This window comes from Halichoerus grypus, chromosome 3, assembly GCF_964656455.1.
Source record: "Halichoerus grypus chromosome 3, mHalGry1.hap1.1, whole genome shotgun sequence".
Classification (NCBI taxonomy): Eukaryota; Metazoa; Chordata; class Mammalia; order Carnivora; family Phocidae; genus Halichoerus; species Halichoerus grypus.
In genome coordinates, this window is record NC_135714.1 from 161,171,916 (window position 1) to 161,193,230 (window position 21,315).

At 39.0% G+C, this 21,315-nt stretch overlaps 1 protein-coding gene across 1 annotated transcript in view; it reads right to left on the reverse strand.

Annotated features, from left to right (window-relative positions):
• XPO7 (exportin 7) overlaps positions 1–15,835 on the reverse strand; it is a 38,937-nt gene extending 23,102 nt beyond the window's left edge. Inside the window, exons 1-10 of the mRNA XM_078069531.1 lie at positions 15,762–15,835; positions 15,081–15,227; positions 12,709–12,802; positions 11,957–12,123; positions 10,836–10,928; positions 8,055–8,159; positions 6,528–6,693; positions 5,836–5,909; positions 3,636–3,755; positions 919–1,065 (exon numbers count right to left, since the gene is read on the reverse strand). Of these exons, the coding sequence (XP_077925657.1) occupies positions 919–1,065; positions 3,636–3,755; positions 5,836–5,909; positions 6,528–6,693; positions 8,055–8,159; positions 10,836–10,928; positions 11,957–12,123; positions 12,709–12,802; positions 15,081–15,227; positions 15,762–15,782 (1,134 nt within the window). The 5' untranslated portion in view covers positions 15,783–15,835. The remainder of the gene's footprint in view (positions 1–918; positions 1,066–3,635; positions 3,756–5,835; positions 5,910–6,527; positions 6,694–8,054; positions 8,160–10,835; positions 10,929–11,956; positions 12,124–12,708; positions 12,803–15,080; positions 15,228–15,761) is intronic.
• Between the last annotated feature and the right edge of the window lie 5,480 nt (positions 15,836–21,315).

A 21,315-nucleotide genomic window follows, 5' to 3' on the forward strand; every position in this document is an offset into this window, starting at 1 on the left:
TCAAACATTAGTATCCATGAGAATCACCTGGAGAACTTGCTGGACACAGAGACACCAAGGCTCCACCCTGGATCTAGTGAAGCAGAAATTATGGGGGTAAAACACAAGCACCTGTATTTTTCAAACTCCCCAGATGATTTTGATGCAAGCCATAAAATTTGAGAACCACTGTCCTATATTACACGACTAAGAAAGAGAGGTCACTAGCTCTCTCTCTTGACTCTTCTGTCTCACTCCATTCCAATCTTGCCTTTTTCAGAGTGATAATCTAAATATTATCCTTGCAATTCCCACATGTTCCTCTAACCAAACTCCTTGCACTTATGTAAGGCAAATGAGCAGGATGCAATAACTACTCTGCAGGGTTGCCCTATACTGATATTCACTTTTGCCGGGGGGGTGGGTGGAGAAGGGAATACAGTACACCTTGGAGATATTACTACGGGTTTGATTCCTGACCACTGCAATAAAGCGAGTCAAATGAGTGTTTTGGTTTCTCAGTGCACGTAAGAAAGTTTTACACTATACTATAGTAAGTGTGCAATAGCATTGTCTCAAAAAACAACGTACATACCTTAACTAAAAAATACTTCAGTGCTAAAAGTGCTAACCATCACCTGAGCTTTCAGGGAGTCATAATCACTGATCACAGATCACCATAACAAATATGAGAAAGTCTGAAATATTGCGAGAATTAACAAAATGCAACAGAGACATGAAGTGAGCAAGTGCTGTTGGAAAAGTGGCCCCGATACACTTGCTCAATGCAGGGTTGCCATAAACATTCAACTTATAAAAAACGCAGTATGTGTGAAGTGCATTAAAATGAGGTATGCCCGTATTCTTTTAACTTTAAAATCAATGAGCAAGAGAAGAGGTTCCAATGTGTAGGAAAGAGAAAGACAAGCAAAGACAAACCTGTAGGCTGGTCACTGTGAAGTTAGCTATCAATCGGATGACCTCAGGGTAGTTTTCCACCTTTACTAATTCTCCCAGTTGATAGTTACTCTTCAATCGGGCCAGTAGTCTGCAAAACTCATGGTAATTGTTTGGGTCTGATAAACTCTGGTGACAGCACAGGAGGAAAATAAAATGTAACATGTGATGCACTATACTTCCAGAATGACATTGGGGATGGCATAAGGGGAGGGGAGAATCTACTTTAACTTCTCAGCTACAGGTCCTCACTTAGAATGATACATCTGTAGAATATTTAAAAACAATTTTTTACAAAGTCACTTTTATTTTATTTATTTATTTACTTATTTATTTAAACGATTTTATTTATTTATTTGAGAGAGAGAGTGAGAGAGAGAGAGCACAAGAGGGGGGAGCGGGAGAGGGAGAAGCAGACTCCCTGCTGAGCAGGTAGCCCGACGCGGGACTCGATCCCAGGACTCCAGGATCATGACCTGAGCTGAAGGCAGTCGCTTAACCAACTGAGCCACCCAGGCGCCCTACAAAGTCACTTTTAAAAGAGATGGTCACATCTATTATCTCATTTGTTCATAACAATCATCCTGTGAGATGAAATTATTAGCCTCAATTCAAAGTCTGAAATGGAAGCTCAGAAGGATCACATTACTTGCCTAAAGTTGTAAAGTGGATTAATAACGGAAAAGGGGTACAATCGAAGATGTGGCTGGTCTGTTTGCTTCCCACTAATCAGAGATGATGAAATTTTCATTTTTACATCTGTCAAATTTATCATTAAATAAGACTATACTTCAGTGGCAAAGTTACACAAATGTTTATTTACATTATATCATCATTGCTATAACAATTTAATTCCTAGATTAGTAAGACAAGAAAGAACAAGTGTTGGTGAGGATGTGGAGAAAAAGGAACCCTCGTGCACTGTTGGTGGGAATGCAAAATGGTGCAGCCACTGTGGACAACAGTATGGAGGTTCCTCAAAAAATTAAAAATAGAACTACCATATGATCCAGTAATTTCACTACTGGGTAACTACTCAAAGAAAACAAAAACACTAATCTGAAAAGATATATGCAACCCTATGTGTACTGCGGCATTATTTACAATAACCAAGATATGGAAGCAACCTAAGTGTCCACTGATAGATGAATTGTTAAAGAAGAGGTTTATATATCTATATATGTTCCATATATGTGTATACAGAACACATACACATACATACAATGTATTATATTACCCCACCATAAAAATAACTATGATCTTGCCATTTGTGACAACGTGGATGAACCTAGGTGGTATTATACTAAGTGAACTAAATCAAAGAAAGACAAATACCACAGGATTTCACTTATATGTGGAATCTAAAAAATAAAACAAATGAACAAACAAAAAAAGCAGGGACAGACCCATAAATACAGAGAACAAACTGAGAGTAGCCAGAGGGGAGGCAATGGGGGGATGGCCAAAAATGGACCAAGGGGAGTGGGAGGCACAGGCTTCCAGTTATGGAGTGAAGACGTCCTGGGGATGAAAGGTACAGCACAGGGAATATAATAGTGCTGTGTGGTAAGCATAACAATGTAGAGAGTTGTTTCACTATGTTGTACATCTGAAACTAATGTACATTGAGTCAACTGTACTTTAGTTAAAAAAAAGAATTATTAAAAAGAGGGACAGAACTGAGCTTTTTTTTTTTTTTTTTTTAAGATTTTACTTATTTATTTGACAGAGAGAGACACAGTGAGAGAGGGAACACAAGCAGTGGGAGAGGGAGAGGGAGAAGCAGGCTTCCCGCTGAGCAGGGAGCCCGAGGTGGAGCTCGATCCCAGGACCCTGGGATCATGACCTGAGCCAAAGGCAGATGCTTAACGACTGAGCCACCCAGGCGCCCCCAGAACTGAGCATATTTAAAAATGAAATGCTTGTTTGGTACTTCCTAGTGTAGAGAAGTGGTACTTTAAAAAAAAGTAGGTGTTGGCTGAATCTCTGAGACTGAAAAACACAAAAAGGGGAATCGAGTTATGGATTGAATACTAAATGGGCAATATCTCCCTTCCCACCTAAAAGCAGGCCTACACACTTGGGTAAATAATGTATATTAAAAAAAAGGAAAACAGAAACAAAAACCAAACTCTAGATTCTTAATTTCTTGGGGGAAAAATGACTAGCGCTCTCTCCTTATTTTCCTGTGTCAAAGTGATCCTTTCCCCTAACTCTTGTATTCCTGACGCTGGAGGATACAAACTCCTCATTTGGGTAAACTCTCAAGAATCTGCCTACAGAAAAAAAAAAAAAAAAGAACCTGCCTACAGGACATCTGGGTGGCCCAGTCAGTTAAGCGTCTGCCTTCAGCTCAGGTCATGATCCCAGGGTCCTGGGACTGAGTCCCGCATTGGGCTCCTTGCTCAGCAGGGAGCCTGCTTCTTCCTCCGCCTGCCGCTCCCCTCCTGCTTGTGCTCTCTCTGACAAATAAATAAAATCTTGAAAAAAAAAAAGAAAAAAAATCTGCCTACAGATACAGACTCACTTAAATCTTCTGAGAATGACACACTGAACTGTTCTCTAGGATTTCTGCTAAGTGTGGCCTCTAGATGGATTTCCTTCTGACTCAACAGAGAGGCACATACTAATCTCACACACACACACACACAACATATATTTAAATATGTATTCAAATAATAAATTCTCAAAAATCTTACCTGTGGGTTTTCCAGTATTCGTTTAACACCATCAACAAGATGTGAGAGAAACTTGGCCCTCTCTGCATTGTTAAACAGGGATCTTCTTACTGAGGCAATCTGTACTAAACAGGATAATACCTAAAAGCAGGCACAACCAAACACAACCGATTAAAAAGATGATATGGCTCCTCCATACTATCTTTTCCCTCCTTCCCCTCCTAGAATATTCTTCTTTACATATGCTGTTAACTCTGTTCTTTCAACTTCTGCTACTATTATCACGATATAGAAAGATCAAGGAGAGTGCAGCTGAGGATACTGGAAACAGCTTTATTAAAAGAAAAAAAAAGATCATTAAATCCAAGTTACCATAACAACTAGTTAAATTCATAGTGTGGAAATTCATTTAGGTATTATTCTTTGACCACCCAATGGCTTCTTTGATTCTTGTTAAGATATATACTTAAGGCTTGGAAATACCATACAATTCGTAGATTAAGTAAAGATTTAGTTTTCTCTGTTTATATCATTAAGTTTACTTCAGGAAAAGGTACCTCACTCAAGAGAGATAGTTCATAAAAGGACTCTTAGTAAAGATGTGGGCAACACTAAGGGAATCCAACAAGGTGAGGTGAGGTACACCCTCTAGGGGGTGCAATAGTGGGAAGTTATCACGATATAGAAAGATCTAGTTTTCTCTGTTTTATTAGTTTTAGTTTAGATTTAGTTTTCTCTGTTTCATTAAGACTTTTGGCTAATCATGGGCACCTGGGTGGCTCAGTCATTAAGCGTCTGCCTTCGGCTCAGGTCATGATCCTAGGGTCCTGGGATCGAGTCCCACATCAGGCTCCCTGCTCAGCGGGAAGCCTGCTTGTCCCTCTCCCACTCTCCCTGCTTGTGTTCCTGCTCTCGCTATCTCTTTCTCTGTCAAATAAATAAATAAATAGAAGACTTCTGGCTAATCAGGCTTTGCCATAATGAAATAACCAAGTTAGAACTGTGTCCTGAAAAGAATAGGCTTTACACTGAAAACATTTTACCTTTTCCACACTGTGCTATTTATATTGTTTGCCTCTCCAGATCTGTCTTCTATCCTTCTCCACATGCTCTGTTCCCTGGGAGGCTGACTTCTGTCCACCAACAGCCAGAGCTCCGCTGCCCTCTTGCCTCTAGTAGGCTTCAACCACTGGATAGTACTAGAAGGAGATTAAGGGCAGGAAGAAAAGAGGCACCCCCTCTGGACCCCTGGCTGGGCCATGACTGGCAGTGTCCCTCTCCCTGTGCTGCCCAGCCCTCCCCTAAGACACAGTTTTAGCTCCTTCCAGGGTTTCCCCCATGCCCCCTGGGGCTTCCCACTATTGCATCCTCTAGAGGGTGTACCTCACCTCACCTTGTTGGATTCCCTTAGTGTTGCCCACATCTTTACTAAGAGTCCTTTTATGAACTACCTCTCTTGAGTGAGCTACCTTTTCCTGAAGTAAACTTAATGATACAAACAACACTGAACTCACGTTTCTACTAAAGCTAAGGTCTACATTTGGAAAAGTACCATAATAACCAGGAAAACAGCCTACTGTAGAAAACTATGTAAAACACCCATTACTTTATTGTCTTATCTGTGTGTTTTGTATGGTAGCATTTTACACCAAACAGTGTGAAATACTAGGCCAATGTCTTTCAGGACCTGGATGAATTTTGAGATTTGAGGAGGGTAATTAACTGCTTTAAAGGAGAAATGCATCATTTCCAAGAGTTCTCTAATGTTATCCAGGATAGTACACAAATTTGCCTTCCCCTTACAGCTTCCATTTATCACTTATGTAACATGTGCCTGAAGGATTTTTCTAAAATTTTCTTGGGCAGAATAATCTTCAATTAGACAATATAAGCTGAATCCCCACCCCGCCCCACCCCCCCATTCTAGCCTGTGGCTGTTTGAGGTACAGTATAAAGTCAGATTCAAGATGAGACCAGAAGAGCTTGACATTTGCAGCAATTTGTCATTAGAGAGGAATAATTTAAAGAGAATTAAGTTAAGACTTTATTGCGAGAACGTTTAGGCCACACGTTTTACCACAAAAGGCTAGATAACTAACCCTAGCATTTCTATGCTTTACTTGCATGATTTTGTACAACAAAATGAACGAGCATAAGGCTCATTCACCATTGCTACTTTCTAGATGTAGGTTAGGCTTTAGAAACTGTAGTCCTGACTCACCAGAGGCGAAAATGAAGGAGGGATGGAATGATACAGGTCAAAAAACAGCTGCAGAGTTGAAGAATCTAAGAACGCTGAAAAAAGACAGAGGAGCCGTTACTGAGTACGTCACTCGTTGCTAGTGGCATGCCTATAGCACTGTGTATTAGGGGCGCGTCCTCTGTTTTTTCTTCTCACAGGGTTTACTTCCTTTCAAGTGATAAGCTAAGAGGGGCTTTTGGTTTTCCCTTTTTTTTTGTTTTTTAAAGCACTAGGTTTTAGCTCCTCTAAGGAACAGATTCATTCTTGTGATTCTCAGAGAACTTAAGACAGTCAGGACTATGTTCAAAGCAAGATGTTTGATCCTGAAGAACACAAAAGCAAGCATAAGCACAAGTCCTTTTCTTTGATTTCGTGTTTAAACCTAGAAATGACCTCAAATGAGTAAGATCACAGGAGTCTCTAGGTGATGAATGCAAGAAGGTCAAACTCACATCCATTAGTAACCCAGTAATTAAAAAAGATCTCCCAGGCTGAGGGATCTGTAAGGTTCCTCCAACACCCTCTTCCTCACTGTATTAAGACAGATGCTGACTGACTTTCTAAGTTTTCTCTAACAGCAAGCGAGGGCTAGCCAGGGGTTCCTTAGACCATCCCGCAGACATGGTGTGGGGCTGAGCAGCAGTCTGTTCCTGCTGGTGCAGTGCTCCTACCTGATCTCCAGCTGGTGGGAATCTGTACTGTGCACAGGTCATCTGAGGACTCATCAGTAGAAGTGCCGATGAAATCAAAGTTTAGGCAGTTATGAGTGAGTTTGAGCAGTTGCATGAGCAAGCCATGCTGACTTTCATCATTCAAGTTTAGATTCTTTCCTGAAGCCTGTAAAAATCACCACATAATGAGCCCAAACAATCACTCCCCTCTTCCAAGCTTGGTGCCAGACTCCTGAGAAGGCTGTTAAGCCAGAAAAGGAGGGCAGTATTTCAACTCAATAAAGTGATGTTTCCCCTGCAAAAGAGGTTGCACTTCTGTCACCTTAATGTCACTATGAAAATCCTAGCTCCTTATTTACTATAAAAACATGGAACTGGTATTTAAAGAAATCCCCCTTTTGACATGTATTCTTTACATGTTGTAGACATACTGACCACAGAGGATTCTGAAGCAATATGGGATGGGTGGTTACTCCATTTGCTATGAGATCCTAGGTATTTCTAGATGGGGCTGGTGACCTCAGTGACTAGCTGGCTAATTGTTTTTGATGGTATCAGCCAGGAGGAGTCAATCCTCAGTTTTCTCAAAAGCTTTCCCCCCTCAGGGGGTATAATAGCTTTTGCTAGGTAGCTTGCCCAACCCGAGGACTGTCTGGGAGTTCTGAGATAGAACTAGGTAATTGAGGAAAAAGCTAAGTATCATTAACTGGGACAACACAAAGAATCTAAACTTGCTTCTAAAACTCATGACATAATGGAAAATGAGACTAAGAACAGAAAACCCCACAAAAACCCAAAACAAACAAACCCAAAATGAACGAACAGCCAGAGGCTAACCCCATTTAGCTTTCTATGGGGAGGTCCCTATAGATTGTTATAAATGGGTAGGACTCACAGGTGAGCATTTCTTTCCTAGTTCAACTCATCCCTAAATGAACTTCAACACCCATTTTCTGTTTTAAAACAGGTAATTTCCTTATGTGATAACTGTCTACCCCTTCAGGTTATGAAATCTAAATGGATGTTAAAAATTCAAAATCTCCTTTTCCCTACAGATGTTGCTTGGTTATGTGCTGCCTGTAACTCAGCAGGGGGCAGGGGAGCCGGCCTGTTTCAGTATGCTAACAATGTAGTCGGAACCTGCTTTTAGAGCGCTAAGAATCCAAACACCATAAAGCTAACATGCCTTTATTCCATGCAGAAAGATTTTATGTGGGTATAAAAAAAGCAAACAACAAAATCCCAAACTTCGTGGTAAACTAGATTCTTTGGGATACGTGTTCACTTACTGTGCTTTGCTTAGGGGAACGGCTCTGAAATGAGGCAATTCTAATCCCCTCTCTAAAATCAATTGTCAGTGTGGCACTTTCTTCCACATCTCGGAGACTGGCATCATGTGAGAGATGGTGATGGTTAGGGCTGCACCAACTCTCAAGGGGTCAGCATGGAACTGAACTCTAACAGATCCCCACTCATTCTCATCCTTTCAAAGGGGACTGGGAAGCAGGACCCAATCTACAATCTCACCTGTTTTAGTAAATTGCAGGAAAGTGTGAAGATATCAAATAATGATGAGTCTCGGAAGGAAGAGGCTATTTTTCTGTGCTTGGTTAAAGGATGCGTGGTGTCGGCCTGTGCAAAAAGATAAACCAATCCAAGTTTTAGAATTAATTGCAAAAAAAAAAAAATTTTCATATAGACTTTAAATAAACTAGGATTTCCAATAAAACCAACTTACATAAAAATACATTTTTAATGTTTAAATCACTGTTAACTCACGTATAATGAGAGGATGCAAAGGACAATAAGCTGCTAACAGCAGGATAGGTCTACAGCTTACAGACGGAAGACAGAAAGAGGGATGAGCATCTCCACTGTAAAGTTTTAATTTCCTCTGCATTTAGGGAGGTAAAATTTAACCAATTGCTGGCAGATACTGCTAATAATTACTAGCATGTTGTATTGTGGCTCAGTCTCAGAAACAGACAGTGGCAAAGCTTGGTAAACAATCCACTCAAGACTAAAGTTGCCACAGAATTTCCAAAGCAGTTATTAACTGACAGCCATGAACTTAGGATAACTGACAACAGCCCATAACACCCTCTGCCTTCTCTAACCTATTTCAACACGTAGTCTCTATCCCAGAAGTGAGCACTTAATTGAAGGGCAGCATCAGTCTCTCACTTTTTCCTCTGTTCCTCTCTTTTCAGCCGAACTTTTTTTTTTTTTAAAGATTTTATTTATCTATTTGACAGAGAGAGGCACAGCGAGAGAGGGAACACAAGCAGGGGGAGTGGGAGAGGGAGAAGCAGGCCTCCCGCTGAGCAGGGAGCCCGACGTGGGGCTCGATCCCAGGACCCTGAGATCACGACCTGAGCCGAAGGCAGACGCCCAATGACTGAGCCACCCAGACGCCCCTCTTTTCAGCCAAACTTTAAAGGTTTTTATGGTTAAGAACTCTGTCTTTTACTTCTTTAGTACGCCCTCTATTCCTGACACACAGACACTTCAGTAAGTGGAATAAAGGGATTTCAAGATTACCAAGGGAATTTTTAGTCCAACCACCTACTGAAAGCTTAAATCTCTTCTATATACCAATCAATTCATCCAGGAGGGGGCGCATTTGCTGTTGGCACATTAAAGAATGCAGCAAGATTTCTGACAATCAAGTTATGGACTCCCCTTGATTTTCTTTTTTAAAGCTTTATTTATTTAAGTAATCTCTACACCCAACATGGGGCTCAAACTAACGACCCCGAGATCAAGAGTCACATGCTCCTTTGACTGAGCCAGCCAGGCACCCCTCCCCTTGATTTTATTTCTAAGTTCAGACAGGGTTGGTAACAGAAATATGCTTTCTGATTTAAATCTGACAACCAAAAAAACAACAGAAAACTAAGTTTTGCAGAGGTTCAAAGTATCCCCCAATTCTAGCTTCAGTGTCACTGTATTATCATAAATGTCTTGGATAATATGGCACTGCCAGATTATATACCATATTCCATATATAATTGGTTATGCTGATCATACTACAGAGAATAACTGCACACATTAAGTACATTACACACATTTCTACTGTTCCATTAAGAAAGACAAATAAAATTTTGGAGTTTTAAAAAATATCAGCATTGGTGTATTTCGTGGGGCCAAGCTTTGAAGAGGAGAACATTAACCCCACAATCTCTGTTCTCAGTTAATGCATGTTCTTGTATTACAAAGGTAATGGTGGTTCAGTAATAAGTTATTTGTTAAGAGCACAGGCTCTGGAATAAGACTATGCAGGTTCAAATTCAGATACTGTTGCTTGCTAACTGGGATACCTTAGGCAAATTATTGACCTTTATGTGCTGCAGGTTCCTCACCTAGAAAATGGAACAGCCATGGAACCTACCTCCCAGGACTACGGTGAGAATAAAATTAGCTGCTATCAGTAAAGTGCTCAGAACAGCGTCTGCTGCACAGTAGTCACTCAAGAGTACAAGCTATTATTATTTTGATAATTACTGACCATAGTGGGGAGTGCATGTGACAGAGAACACAGTATGGACTCCAGAGTTTAAATGGCTAGAAGCTGATGCATTTAAAACAGTACTACCTCACAGTTAAAATTCTCAGGGTTAATAAAAAGGTCTGCATAAATACGCGCAATAGCAACAGTGATGCCAATGTAATTTACAGCTGGTGACCGAAGGGTGAGAAGTCACAACTAATATTAATACTGGCCTGTTCAATAATTACAAAATTTTAGCTGGATACAAAAGTAAATGACTAAAAAAAATAATAGCCAGAGCAAAAGAAAGCCACTGGTGTTTTCCTCTGTAGTAACCTGTGACAAGAAGGACTACTCAAAAAATTATTTGGTATTTAGCAGAATGTTTTATGCATTCCAAAAATACCACCAGAGAAGTCTTTAATAGCAGCACATGGGAATTGAGTTTTAAAGGGTTATAAATACATATTAATGTATTTAGCAGAAGTGGCACACAAACGGTCTGGTTCCACTTTTGTGATCCCCTTTTTGAACACATTCTCTTTTATTAGCAAAGCAGTGATTTATTAAGGCTTTGACTTAGGCCTGTTGCTCTCATCTCGCACAACGAACATTAATATCAGCAAGGAGAGCTGTTCTGGAGACAGAAGGGGACCAGGATGTTAAGAACGAGGTAGGCTGCACGTACAGAGGAAAATCCAATGGAACTATTGTTTCAAAGGGCATTAATCACTTACCGCAAAAGCACACAACTGCCAAAAAAGATCATCTCACACATAGCAGAAAACACCAATACTAAGAAAAAATATGGCACTTACTTCAATGAGGAAGGCTGTAGCACTTACTTGATTAATTTCATTGGTTAGCTGAGATAAAATAGTGACGCCAATGACGCAGTATTCCACACTATCCTGGTAAAAACAACGTGAGGCACGAGTTGGTGCGTGCAGCGAGACTTTAGCAATGGCAGTGCAGCCGCGCTTTGGACGTGGCAGCGTCCTGTGTAGCTATTAAAACTGCCCAGATAAGGCAGCGAGGAATTGTAGTTTAAAACTGCTGCTTTGCAGGACATAAAATATAACTGCCACAGAGGAAGACTGCTAAATCTGACTTCATCAAGACTGAAACCTTTTGTATTTCAAAAAGTCATAAGCATTATACCGTACCCATTATACAAAGAGAAACTGGCAAAATACATTTAAGGTAAGTGACAAGTGGATGTGTAACATAATTCACAAAGAGACCACATACAACAATAAGAAAAAGACAAAGAACTCCAGATTTTTAAGATATAAATCGGAAGTTCTACAGAGAAAAAAAAAACAAGTAGTAAATTAACATATGAAAATTTGTTCTGTCTCATTCATAACTCAAATGCTGAGATACTAATTCTTTTTACCTATTAAATTTGAAAAATAAAAAAGCTGAGTTCCTGGGGTGGAGGTATAGAGACAGGCACTCTTTTAATTGTTGTAGGAAACAACCTTTTTTGAGGATAATTTGGAAATATCTTTGAAAGCCCAAAATACACATATCCCTTTGACCGTATAATTCCAAGGCTAGGAATTCACCCTACAAACACACTTATTCCAAGTATGACAGGTGTATATATATTTTAGGTTTACTTAACTTACTTACTGAAGTGTTTACTTAACAGTCAAAGTATAGAACCAAACTAAATGCCCACCTATAAGACATTAGTTATTAAGCGATGGTATTTTCAGATTGGAATAGTATACAGGCATTAGAAAAACCAGAGTTTGTCTGGGCTGACATGTAAGCATGTAAAGCCAAGGAATATTAAAGGCAAAAAAGACACAGAAGAGAATGTACAAAATAATTCCATTTTGTGTAATTTTTAAAAAGTAGATCACTATATAAGCATATACATGTTGCTTCTCACATTCCTACTACATCACATCAGATATATACATCATACCTGTAAGAACCTTGTGACGTCTGTGATTGCATTTCTGAAGACATAGTCGTCCTTCTGACAGTCAAACCAGCCCAGTTTTGTGATTCTGGCATATAACTGAATAAGTGCTTGTGTCACAAAAGTAGCCAACTTTGGCCGAGTGGCAAGGTAGTTGAGCACATAGTTCCCTACAAAACAAAAAACTCTGCATAACAGAAAGCTCTGCCAGGGAAGGCCACACATCTTTAAATATATTAAACATCCAAGAAATGGTAAATTTAGCCTATTTCCCCTAAACTCCCTTAATTCTTGTTTCTGCTGTATTCCCTTAATTCTTAATGCGACTGAGAAATGGGACTTTGAATTTAAGATTAGTAGGCTTTCCAATTCAGGATTTTATACTTGTCACAGTGAAGACCCTGGAGTACGGCAGCCTTGAATCTACTACTAGATAGTTAAATAACATGCCTGCCCAGAATTCAAAATCCTTAACAACATTTTTCTTAGTTATTAGTGGCAGTAAGGACTGAACGAAAGAAACCTCTTGACGACAAAAGGGATGACTTAAGACTTTATCTAGAAATAATTATATAAGATCCTCTTTACTTTCAAAAGCCCCAAATTCTGGGGGGCAAGGGGGGAACCTGGATTCTACATATTTTGTATGCTTACCAATTCCAGAACATTATCAAACAAGCAACATAAATTTAACTATTACTAAGCACATCACTAAACAAACTAATTTCTTGAAAACAGATCAATTCTCTACTTACGAATATCTATGCGTTGCTCCAATGGTAGAGGGTTGTTTGTGCGTGATACAAGCTTTGTAAGGCATGTAGCTGCCAGTAACTGGGAGTAAGAGGACTGTGGAAAGATGGGGAAAAGGACTTAGAATTCAATTTTATTAAGTTAGTCAGTCATGAGGTTTTTTTATTTGGAGATCTATGCTGAGATTCAAGAAATATTAATCAGTTTTGCAATAGTCGATCCTCCGCATTTTAGAGGGTCTAAGGAAAAATGAGTCCCACATAGAGTCTATGTTCACTGAGCTGATTTCAGTTATGAACAAGGTGCAGTATGAAGTGAATGGCCTGACTGAACTGAATCCAGGGCAGATTCTGCATCACTTAGAGGGGGCCCATGCTAGAGAGGATCATTTCAGAAATAAACTAAGAAGACAAATCTTTAGCAGATGGATCTTTTCTTTCATTTAAACCAAGAAATCTTCTGTCAAAAGCCTTGTTATAGTGATGCTTCAAAAAGTTTCAACTCAAAATATTGCTATAGTATACCATTAGAAAGTTGTTTTTTTTTTTAAAGCAGCATTAGAGGGAGCCATTACATTATGCTATATAGTTAATTCCTAACCTATATCTTTACATCAGCACGGCTATCAATCAGGTACAGCTTTGGGGGATGTATATGCTAGTTTTAAAGTAAATTTATACCAATTATGAGAAAGAAAAATTATGCCCTATGCAAGGGAACAGCATTATCATATTCTCACATGTGGATTTTATGAATTTTAACCTTATGGAGAATAAAATATTCCGGTATTCTAACTGATCATAATGTATAAAAAAGTGCCATGTGCAAATTCTTCTAGGTGGCTCTATTACGATAATGTCCTATATAACAGGGACAGACTCAGGACTATTAAAATAATTTAATTAAGGGTCAAGGATAATTTCCTATAACACTAAGAATCCTTAAGACAGTAGGCTATCCACAGGCACTGCATAATGCCACCAGTTATAAAAAAATTTATGCTTAAGAAAAAAAATCTATAAAGTGACTTTGACATGTGATTTTTATTCAACACCCCTGAACATGGTTTAAACTGATTAGAGCAGGTGTGTCAAATCACTAATAATGCATGAGAGGCTACTCTAACTGTAGAATACAGCATACAACTGTAACTAGACATTATGCAACATCTAAATGGTTCTTATACACAATTCCAATAAACCTGCTACGTCACTAAGAAGTCAATAGAGATTAAAAGGAAGATTCCACTATGATTGTTTTTAGTACTGCACCAATCCTGTTTTACTGCAGCTTGTTTTATTTATTGACTGTCAACATGAGGATCCGGAGTTAACAGGGTCAAAGATGATACGATGATACTGTGGGGCTCCAGTGGGAGTCACCTGGAAGAGCTGGTTGTGCACCTCCCGGAGCACAAAATATACGAATATAAGTGGGTCAAACCCTAAAACTAAGGGACTGGAAAGAAATTTACAACATACTACATGCGAAAACAGAACAGAGCACTATATAGTCTCTGACCAGGGCTCTGTAACCTTCTGATGCTTGGAAAAACAGTTAGCTCTCTTAGCTACTAAAGGATAATTTTTAGCCAACCGAACAAATACTGTTACACTGTCAATGAAAATTCAAACATGAAGTCATCCAGAATTTTACCTTCAAAACAAATTAACTGCTTTTGTTCTTTCCACATGTCCTTCCAGTCTGAAGTAAGAGTGCTAGCTGCTGGTCTAGTTGGGATTCTGACTCTCGGGCCCTTGCAGGATACCCTGGCTGGATTCTTAGCCTTCCTAAGACCGCCATCTTGCCCCAAATACTAATTTAACCAAACCAGGTCTCACTGACAGCATTATACTGACCACTGCACTGCCATTTTTAAGCTCCAAGAGGCTCTGATTGCATTTTAAAAGCTCGAACCTCTGGTGGTTCTCGTTGTGGAACGTTCCCCCCATGCCTCCGAGGCAGTAAGCAGCAGCTGTGGTACAGAGGCGACAGCACAGTGACCACTGGGGAGCTTGCACGGTGACATGGGCTCTGTGGGTAAGAAGGCTCATTCGTATACAGCTCTGGCTCCTTTGTAAAGGATCCGAGGTGGTACTTAAGTGTGAAAAACAGAAAGTCCCAGAAATGTGATTCAAGATGAAAAATGACAGAACAAAGTATATGTTCAATGAGATTTTCCTGAGGAGGAGGCTGTGTGTCCTTTCACTGTCAACCTGGCAGCTAGCGATGGTGCTTTTTAAAGGTGAAATTAAGAAGGCAGAGAGGCACCTAGAAGGATTAAGGAACACAAGCTATCCCAATCCGCCCTTAAACTTGGAATATATTTTCCTGAACCTCTCTCCTCCTTCAGGAGTTTTCAAATCTTACGCACACTTCCTCTCTCGAGGAGCAGCTGGCACTTGCTCAGGCAATCAGGGCTGTTGGTGAATTCGACCAAGGCTTTCTCTGCCTGGAGTCGAGTGGTTGTGTCTGTTGTCTCATAAAGCTGTTTGCACAGATTCTCTAGTTGGGCCAGGCTCTGGAAAAGATCAGTCAGGAAAGAAATCAGTCCGGCCTACTATATATACAACGTACTGTGCACAAAACCACCAGATGAAGGTAAGTACTAATCAATGGAGAGAGACTTGTTTCTCAACTCTGAGGAGAATCTGGGTGACCTTTATCTAATAATAACCACTTACAGCGTTTCAAATTTTATGTTTTAGAAGACAAAATGATAAAACACCTAAAATACCCATACATTTTTAGTCATTCTGTTGGAGGTCAATCACAAATGATACATTCATTTTCCCTTGCAAATACCCAACCTCCCAAGCTTTTCCAAAAGGCTTTCAAATAAAAATTCAGAATTTACTTGTTCTGCCATCAATTTCAAAACAATACTGGAGGCACTGCTGGAAAATTAAGCACATAAATACACAATGTAAGTGTCACATAGATCTTCTTGTAATTTAAAATTTTTCCCTTTTCCTAGTAGTTACTGGCTCACAACTATGCGTACGAATAAAGATGGCCGACCTCTATGAGAAAGCTTCAGAATGCATGTACGCACCTTCCTCCCTGGGTCCCTCATGTTTAAAGTTCAGCAGACTCTCTTCTCCTGTCGTACTTTAAACTCTTGCTTCAGTTCCAAATTTAAAGTGCAAGGGTCAAAATAAATGCAACCCTCACATATGCTCAGACGGAGATAAGACCAGGGAAACGCCCCCAAACAAACCCTTCTCTCCAAATCTTGAACCAGTTCCAGGGAGGCAGGAAGGGGATGGGTGTGTGCTTCAGTCAAAAACCCAAAGGGATGGCAGAAAGGGATGCAAATCTACTTCCACTGACCGTGGTGTTGAAAAGCAAAGAGGAAAGAAACCAGTAAGAGTTCATTTAACTGTCACCTTTCACGGACTGAAAAGGAGGGCAAACATCTGTTAGTCTTCAAAGGAATGGTTTGGACTTTAAGAAGAAATCTGAGCCTATTTTCTAGAGTAGCAAGCACGATTTGGTTTAAACAGTATGTGGGATGATGGATCCTACTATTAGACATGACAACTGCAACAGGAACAGAAATAATAATAACAGTAATAATTAAACAAACTGACCCGGGTAAATAGCCTAAAATTTCTTACACTACCTGTCTGCCCAAGGCTTTTCAGGATCGCTTTATTTCATTATGGTGTTACTTTATAAATCACAGCTTTTCCACGAAGTAGGAACGCCCTTAGGACAGGATACCTATTTTACTCAACCTGATTAATAAATTTCAAACATTAACCCAAAGGAAACAAGAAAGACAAATACTGACACTCTAAGATCAGCAGTTCTCACTTCAGAGAGCTCCCCAATAACAGACACGACAACCCCTACTTCCAAAACAAAACCACCCACCCACCCTTTAAAACATCTTGGGACTCTGATTAGCCTTATGTTTAACTTGTTCCTCTCTGACTTCCAGGAGTCTCACTTAATACCTTCTTGAATTTAAAAGCACAGAGGAGGGGCCCCTGGGTGGCTCAGTCTTTAAGTGTCTGCCTTCGGCTCAGGTCACGATCCCAGGGTCCTGGGATCGAGCCCACACAGGGCTCCCTGATCAGCGGGAGGTCTGCTTCCCTGCTCCCACTCCCCCTGCTTGTGTTCCTTCTCTTGCTGTGTCTCTCTGTCAAATAAAAAATAAAATCTTTAAAAAAATAAATAAAGCACAGAGGAAATTGCACTTACAAAAAAGTTAGATCTCAGTGAAGTCCCATAAGTAGTACCTGATTTTTTCAAAAGCTTATGAACACAAGGAATAGAGGATAAGGCAAATTAATTACATATATTCCATAAACACAAGTGAAAGTGATACGCTTACAATATTGGCCCAAGATCTTACTGACAAATGAAATCAGTTTAATTTTAAATCCCCACGTTCCTAAGCAAGGGATTAAATCTCCTTCACAAGGTTTTGTTTCAACCTAGCAGGCTGGGTCTCCCCACACCCCATAAAATGATTAAAAAAAAAAAAGGAAAAGAATTATTTTAAAAATAGGTTAACAGGGGTGCCTTGCTGGCACAGTTGGTAGGGCATGCGACTCTTGATCCCAGGGCTTGTGAGTTTGAGCTCCATGTTGGGTGTAGAGATTACTTAAAAAAAAAAAAAAAAAAAAAAAAAAGAAGGTAACACAGAAGTCATGAGCAGAAAGTCACCCTAACTAAAACTGAAAATAGCTATAAAATCTGGTATTAGGTATTAGGGAGCAGCAGCTGCCTCATAACCCCACAGCCACCACACACTTGGAGCTTTCCAATATCCTGAACAGATACTCCCTACATAGTCATGTTGCTTAAGGTATAATGACTCTCCTTAAAGTCTGATCAATCAGTTCTGGTAGCACCCCCAGTGCATCTCTTGTTTATGTTTATTACAACAAAATTGTTCACATGACAATGGCTAGGCATCTGTCACCAGTAATTCCTTACTGCTAAAACCCTACATGCAGGTTATGGTGGGCTTTCTCGGTGGTTGTTTTGTTTTGATCTGCTTTAATTCAGCAGACAAAAACATACTGCAGGGTAAGTCTGTTAATGAGTTCTCAGCTCAGGAAACAAATCTGTTTAAAAAACAAAAAAGCAATTTGACCATTTACACAAACAGTTTGAAGAACTATAGCCCTGTTTCTGTGTTTCCAGAACGAATGGGAAACAATTTTGTTTTCCCAAACAATTAGTGAAAACATCTAAAAACCACAGAGTTAACAGTCATTTTATTTGGGAATATTACGCATATTACCCAAGGAAGGAGAGGAGACTGACACATTTATCTTTATGCCTTCTGGATCCTAATGTTTCTAAAGCAAATCTAACAGATTATTCTGAATCACCTTTTTTGGGACCCTGATAAAACAATTTATCCTACAATTATTTGATTAGCTATTAAAAGTGGTACTTCACATTTAGGATAGCAACAACACATCACAGCATTTCCCCCCCTTTGCACAGTAACACCTGTATTAAACCTTCTCCCATCCACCTATCTTATTGAGGACAACTATTACGTGATGCCAGTTCCGTCACAGCAAAGCCTCTAGAGAAGAATGTCTATTTTCTATTCCTGAGACTGCCAAATGTATAGTCCACAAAGAAACATCCATCTGGTCTCATTGAACAGAAAAGCACATTTGGGCGAAATACTTCACAAAGCTGGAAGGCGATCTTTCACTAGCAAAGTGTGGCTTTAGTACAAGAAATGTAAGACAAACCCCCAAACCTTGATCACGCTGATTTCAGCAGTGATAGTTAAGATGAAGGTACTGAAAGAAAAGTTGCTTCACTAATATTTAGCAACAATATTATTTTATACAGTCTTTTAAACTTGAATAGAGAAAATGCAACTCGTTTACTCTCATTTCAATATAAGGTGCAACCAATTGAGACTATAGACCTTAGAATATAAGGAAGAATAACCTGAAGAGTTTCGAAGAAAATAAAGATTGTTCCTGGGTTAGATGCTATACTACTCCACAAAGCAGAGTACTTTGGGAACTTATCTTAATTTGTAAAATACTGCTTTTTAAAAAGCCTACCAGTATATATTTTTAAATTAGCCTCACTGCTTAAAAAAAAAAAATTCACTTGGAGATTTCCAATCAGAGACTAGGATACACAATTTTAGGAAGGATTTGATAACAGTCCCATAATGCTCAGTACTGAACAGAAAACAAACATAACCCTTGGATGACTAGTCAGATCTGCAGGTCCTCTGTAGAGCACATCTTTAATCTGACAGCCACCAGCACCCCCTGAAATGATCAGAAACCACCATCCTATTACAAAGTGTGAAGTGCAGGCTCCATTCGGAGAATTTCTCATGAAAAATGTAGAGTAGATTTACCAATTCTGGATCTGAATTTTCATGATTCGGATGCCTTAAGTATACAAAAAAAAAAAATTGCTGAAAAAAATAAACCAGTTTCAACTTGCTCATAAACTACATTAATTTACATTTAGTTGGAACTTTTTGGTATACTAGGAAAACATTGTGTTAATTAAAGATGCGTACTGAACAGGTAAACCATTTTGAAGCTCTATCAGTAAGGTTAATAAAATTAATTACTAATTACATTTTATTATTTATCTATTCAATAAGGCATTCTGTCAATAATGAGTACCTAATTATCATAGATAATATCTTTTAAAACTCCTAAAGATCCAGTAACAACAGTTAATTGTTAGGTTAAAAAAGCAAGTGGCAAAGCTGTATGTGGTGTGTATCATTTGTGATATATGTTAGCAAATTCACAGAAGAAAATCTGGAAGAATACAAACCAATCATCTCTGGGAGGTAAGATTATGGGAAACTGTCAACTTCTATGTTATGTATTTCTGTAACTTTTGAATTTTTGACGACCATATATTACTTGTAAGTAGGAAAACCCCCCAACAACTATACAGATAAGTATCTCTTTAAAGGACAGATTTGAGCTACATTCTCCTTCTAAATAAACTTTTCTAATTAGTAACATATTACAGCTGATTCTGTTTGCAATCAGAATTCATAAAACCAATTCAAAAAACCAAAAAAGGCAAAAGGCTATTCTAAAAATGAAATTTTAAAAAACTATGTCTCTATTTATTACTTTTATTTTGTTCTTAACAATTGTAAATGCTGATAATTTAAATGGCCTAAAAAGAACATTCCACAAAAGATTCCTCTTGTTTATGTTGTCTAGAAGGCAATCCTATGGGCCAAAGCCATTATGGTTTTATACATATATCAGCAGATCTCTAAGATGTTATTTGTTGCAGTGGAGTCAAGGGGGGGAAAGTAGCCAGCTCTCCCATGAGAATGTTTATAAATGCAAACTACTTATTTTTAAAAGTTAAAGAAAAAAATTTACAAAGCCAGCGCACTTTACAAGATATACAAATGGCCAATAAGCAAATGACAAGGTGCTCAATCACAATAATTGTCAGGAAATGTAAATTCAAACCACATGAGACATCTATTAGAACGAGTATAATAAAAAAGCCAAGATCTAGTGTTGCTTTGGATGTGAAAACAAGAACTCCTACGCTGCTAGTGGAGTCTGAATTGGTGCAAACACACTGGAAAATTGACCCCCATCTATTAAAGCTCAAAATATGGATACCCTATGACCTAGCTATTCCCCTCCTGTGTAAATAACCAACAGAGATTTGTGCTAAATCCACCAAACCCCCCCCCCCCCAAAAACGTACAAGAATGTTCAAGGCAGCACCAAATGTAATTGTTCCCAAATGGAAAGCCAAATGTCCATCAACAGTAGTATGGATAAATAGCTCATTTCTTGATCTGGGTGCTGGTTACACAGGTACGTTCATTTTGAGAAAATCCACTGAACTGGTTAATTTGTATGTTTCTGTATGTTATACTTCAATGAGAAGCTTTAAAAAAAGATGGTTGAATGCCACAGTTTTCCCACAGTTCTCCAGGTAGTCACTCTCATGTATTTCTTTTTGATATTCATGGAAAAGAAGTTCATCATAACCAACAGGTACACTCTAGATTTAGAATGCTGTACTTTTATATCAGTTCATGCTTTCAGAACCATAACTTCCATTATTTTCTTAATAAATGAATAAATAAATAAATAAGGTAAGGCTTCTGGATGCTTCTGGGGGACATTCTATGTCTGAGAGTACTATGAGGCTGAGTAAAACTTTTTGGTTGCAGATGCTGTGTAATGTCTACTGCCGTAAAACAAGATAAAATATGTATTTCCAGCAAGTGATAATACTATGCCAGAGCTTTGCATGCATTAGATAAGGACAGCAAGTCTGCTAACATATGAGACTGCAGAATTCTACATTTAGCCTCAAAATACTAATCAATTCGAACTTGTAATAAACACGTAAGATCTTTGCATTGTGGGTAATTGGCAGCCAAAATACATGTAAACAACCTATTTCAAGAAGCAGACAGATTAACTGTGCCTGGTCACTTAATGGCTTACTGACTTATAAACTTCACTCAAGTGTTTTCATTTAGCATGTCACTAAGCCCTGGTTTTGGTTCCTTCTTGCTGTCACTCAGGAGCAAGGAATGAAAGTTGCAGCGTCAGCTGAATCCTCTAAAGCACGGGTTTCAAACTACTGGTAGC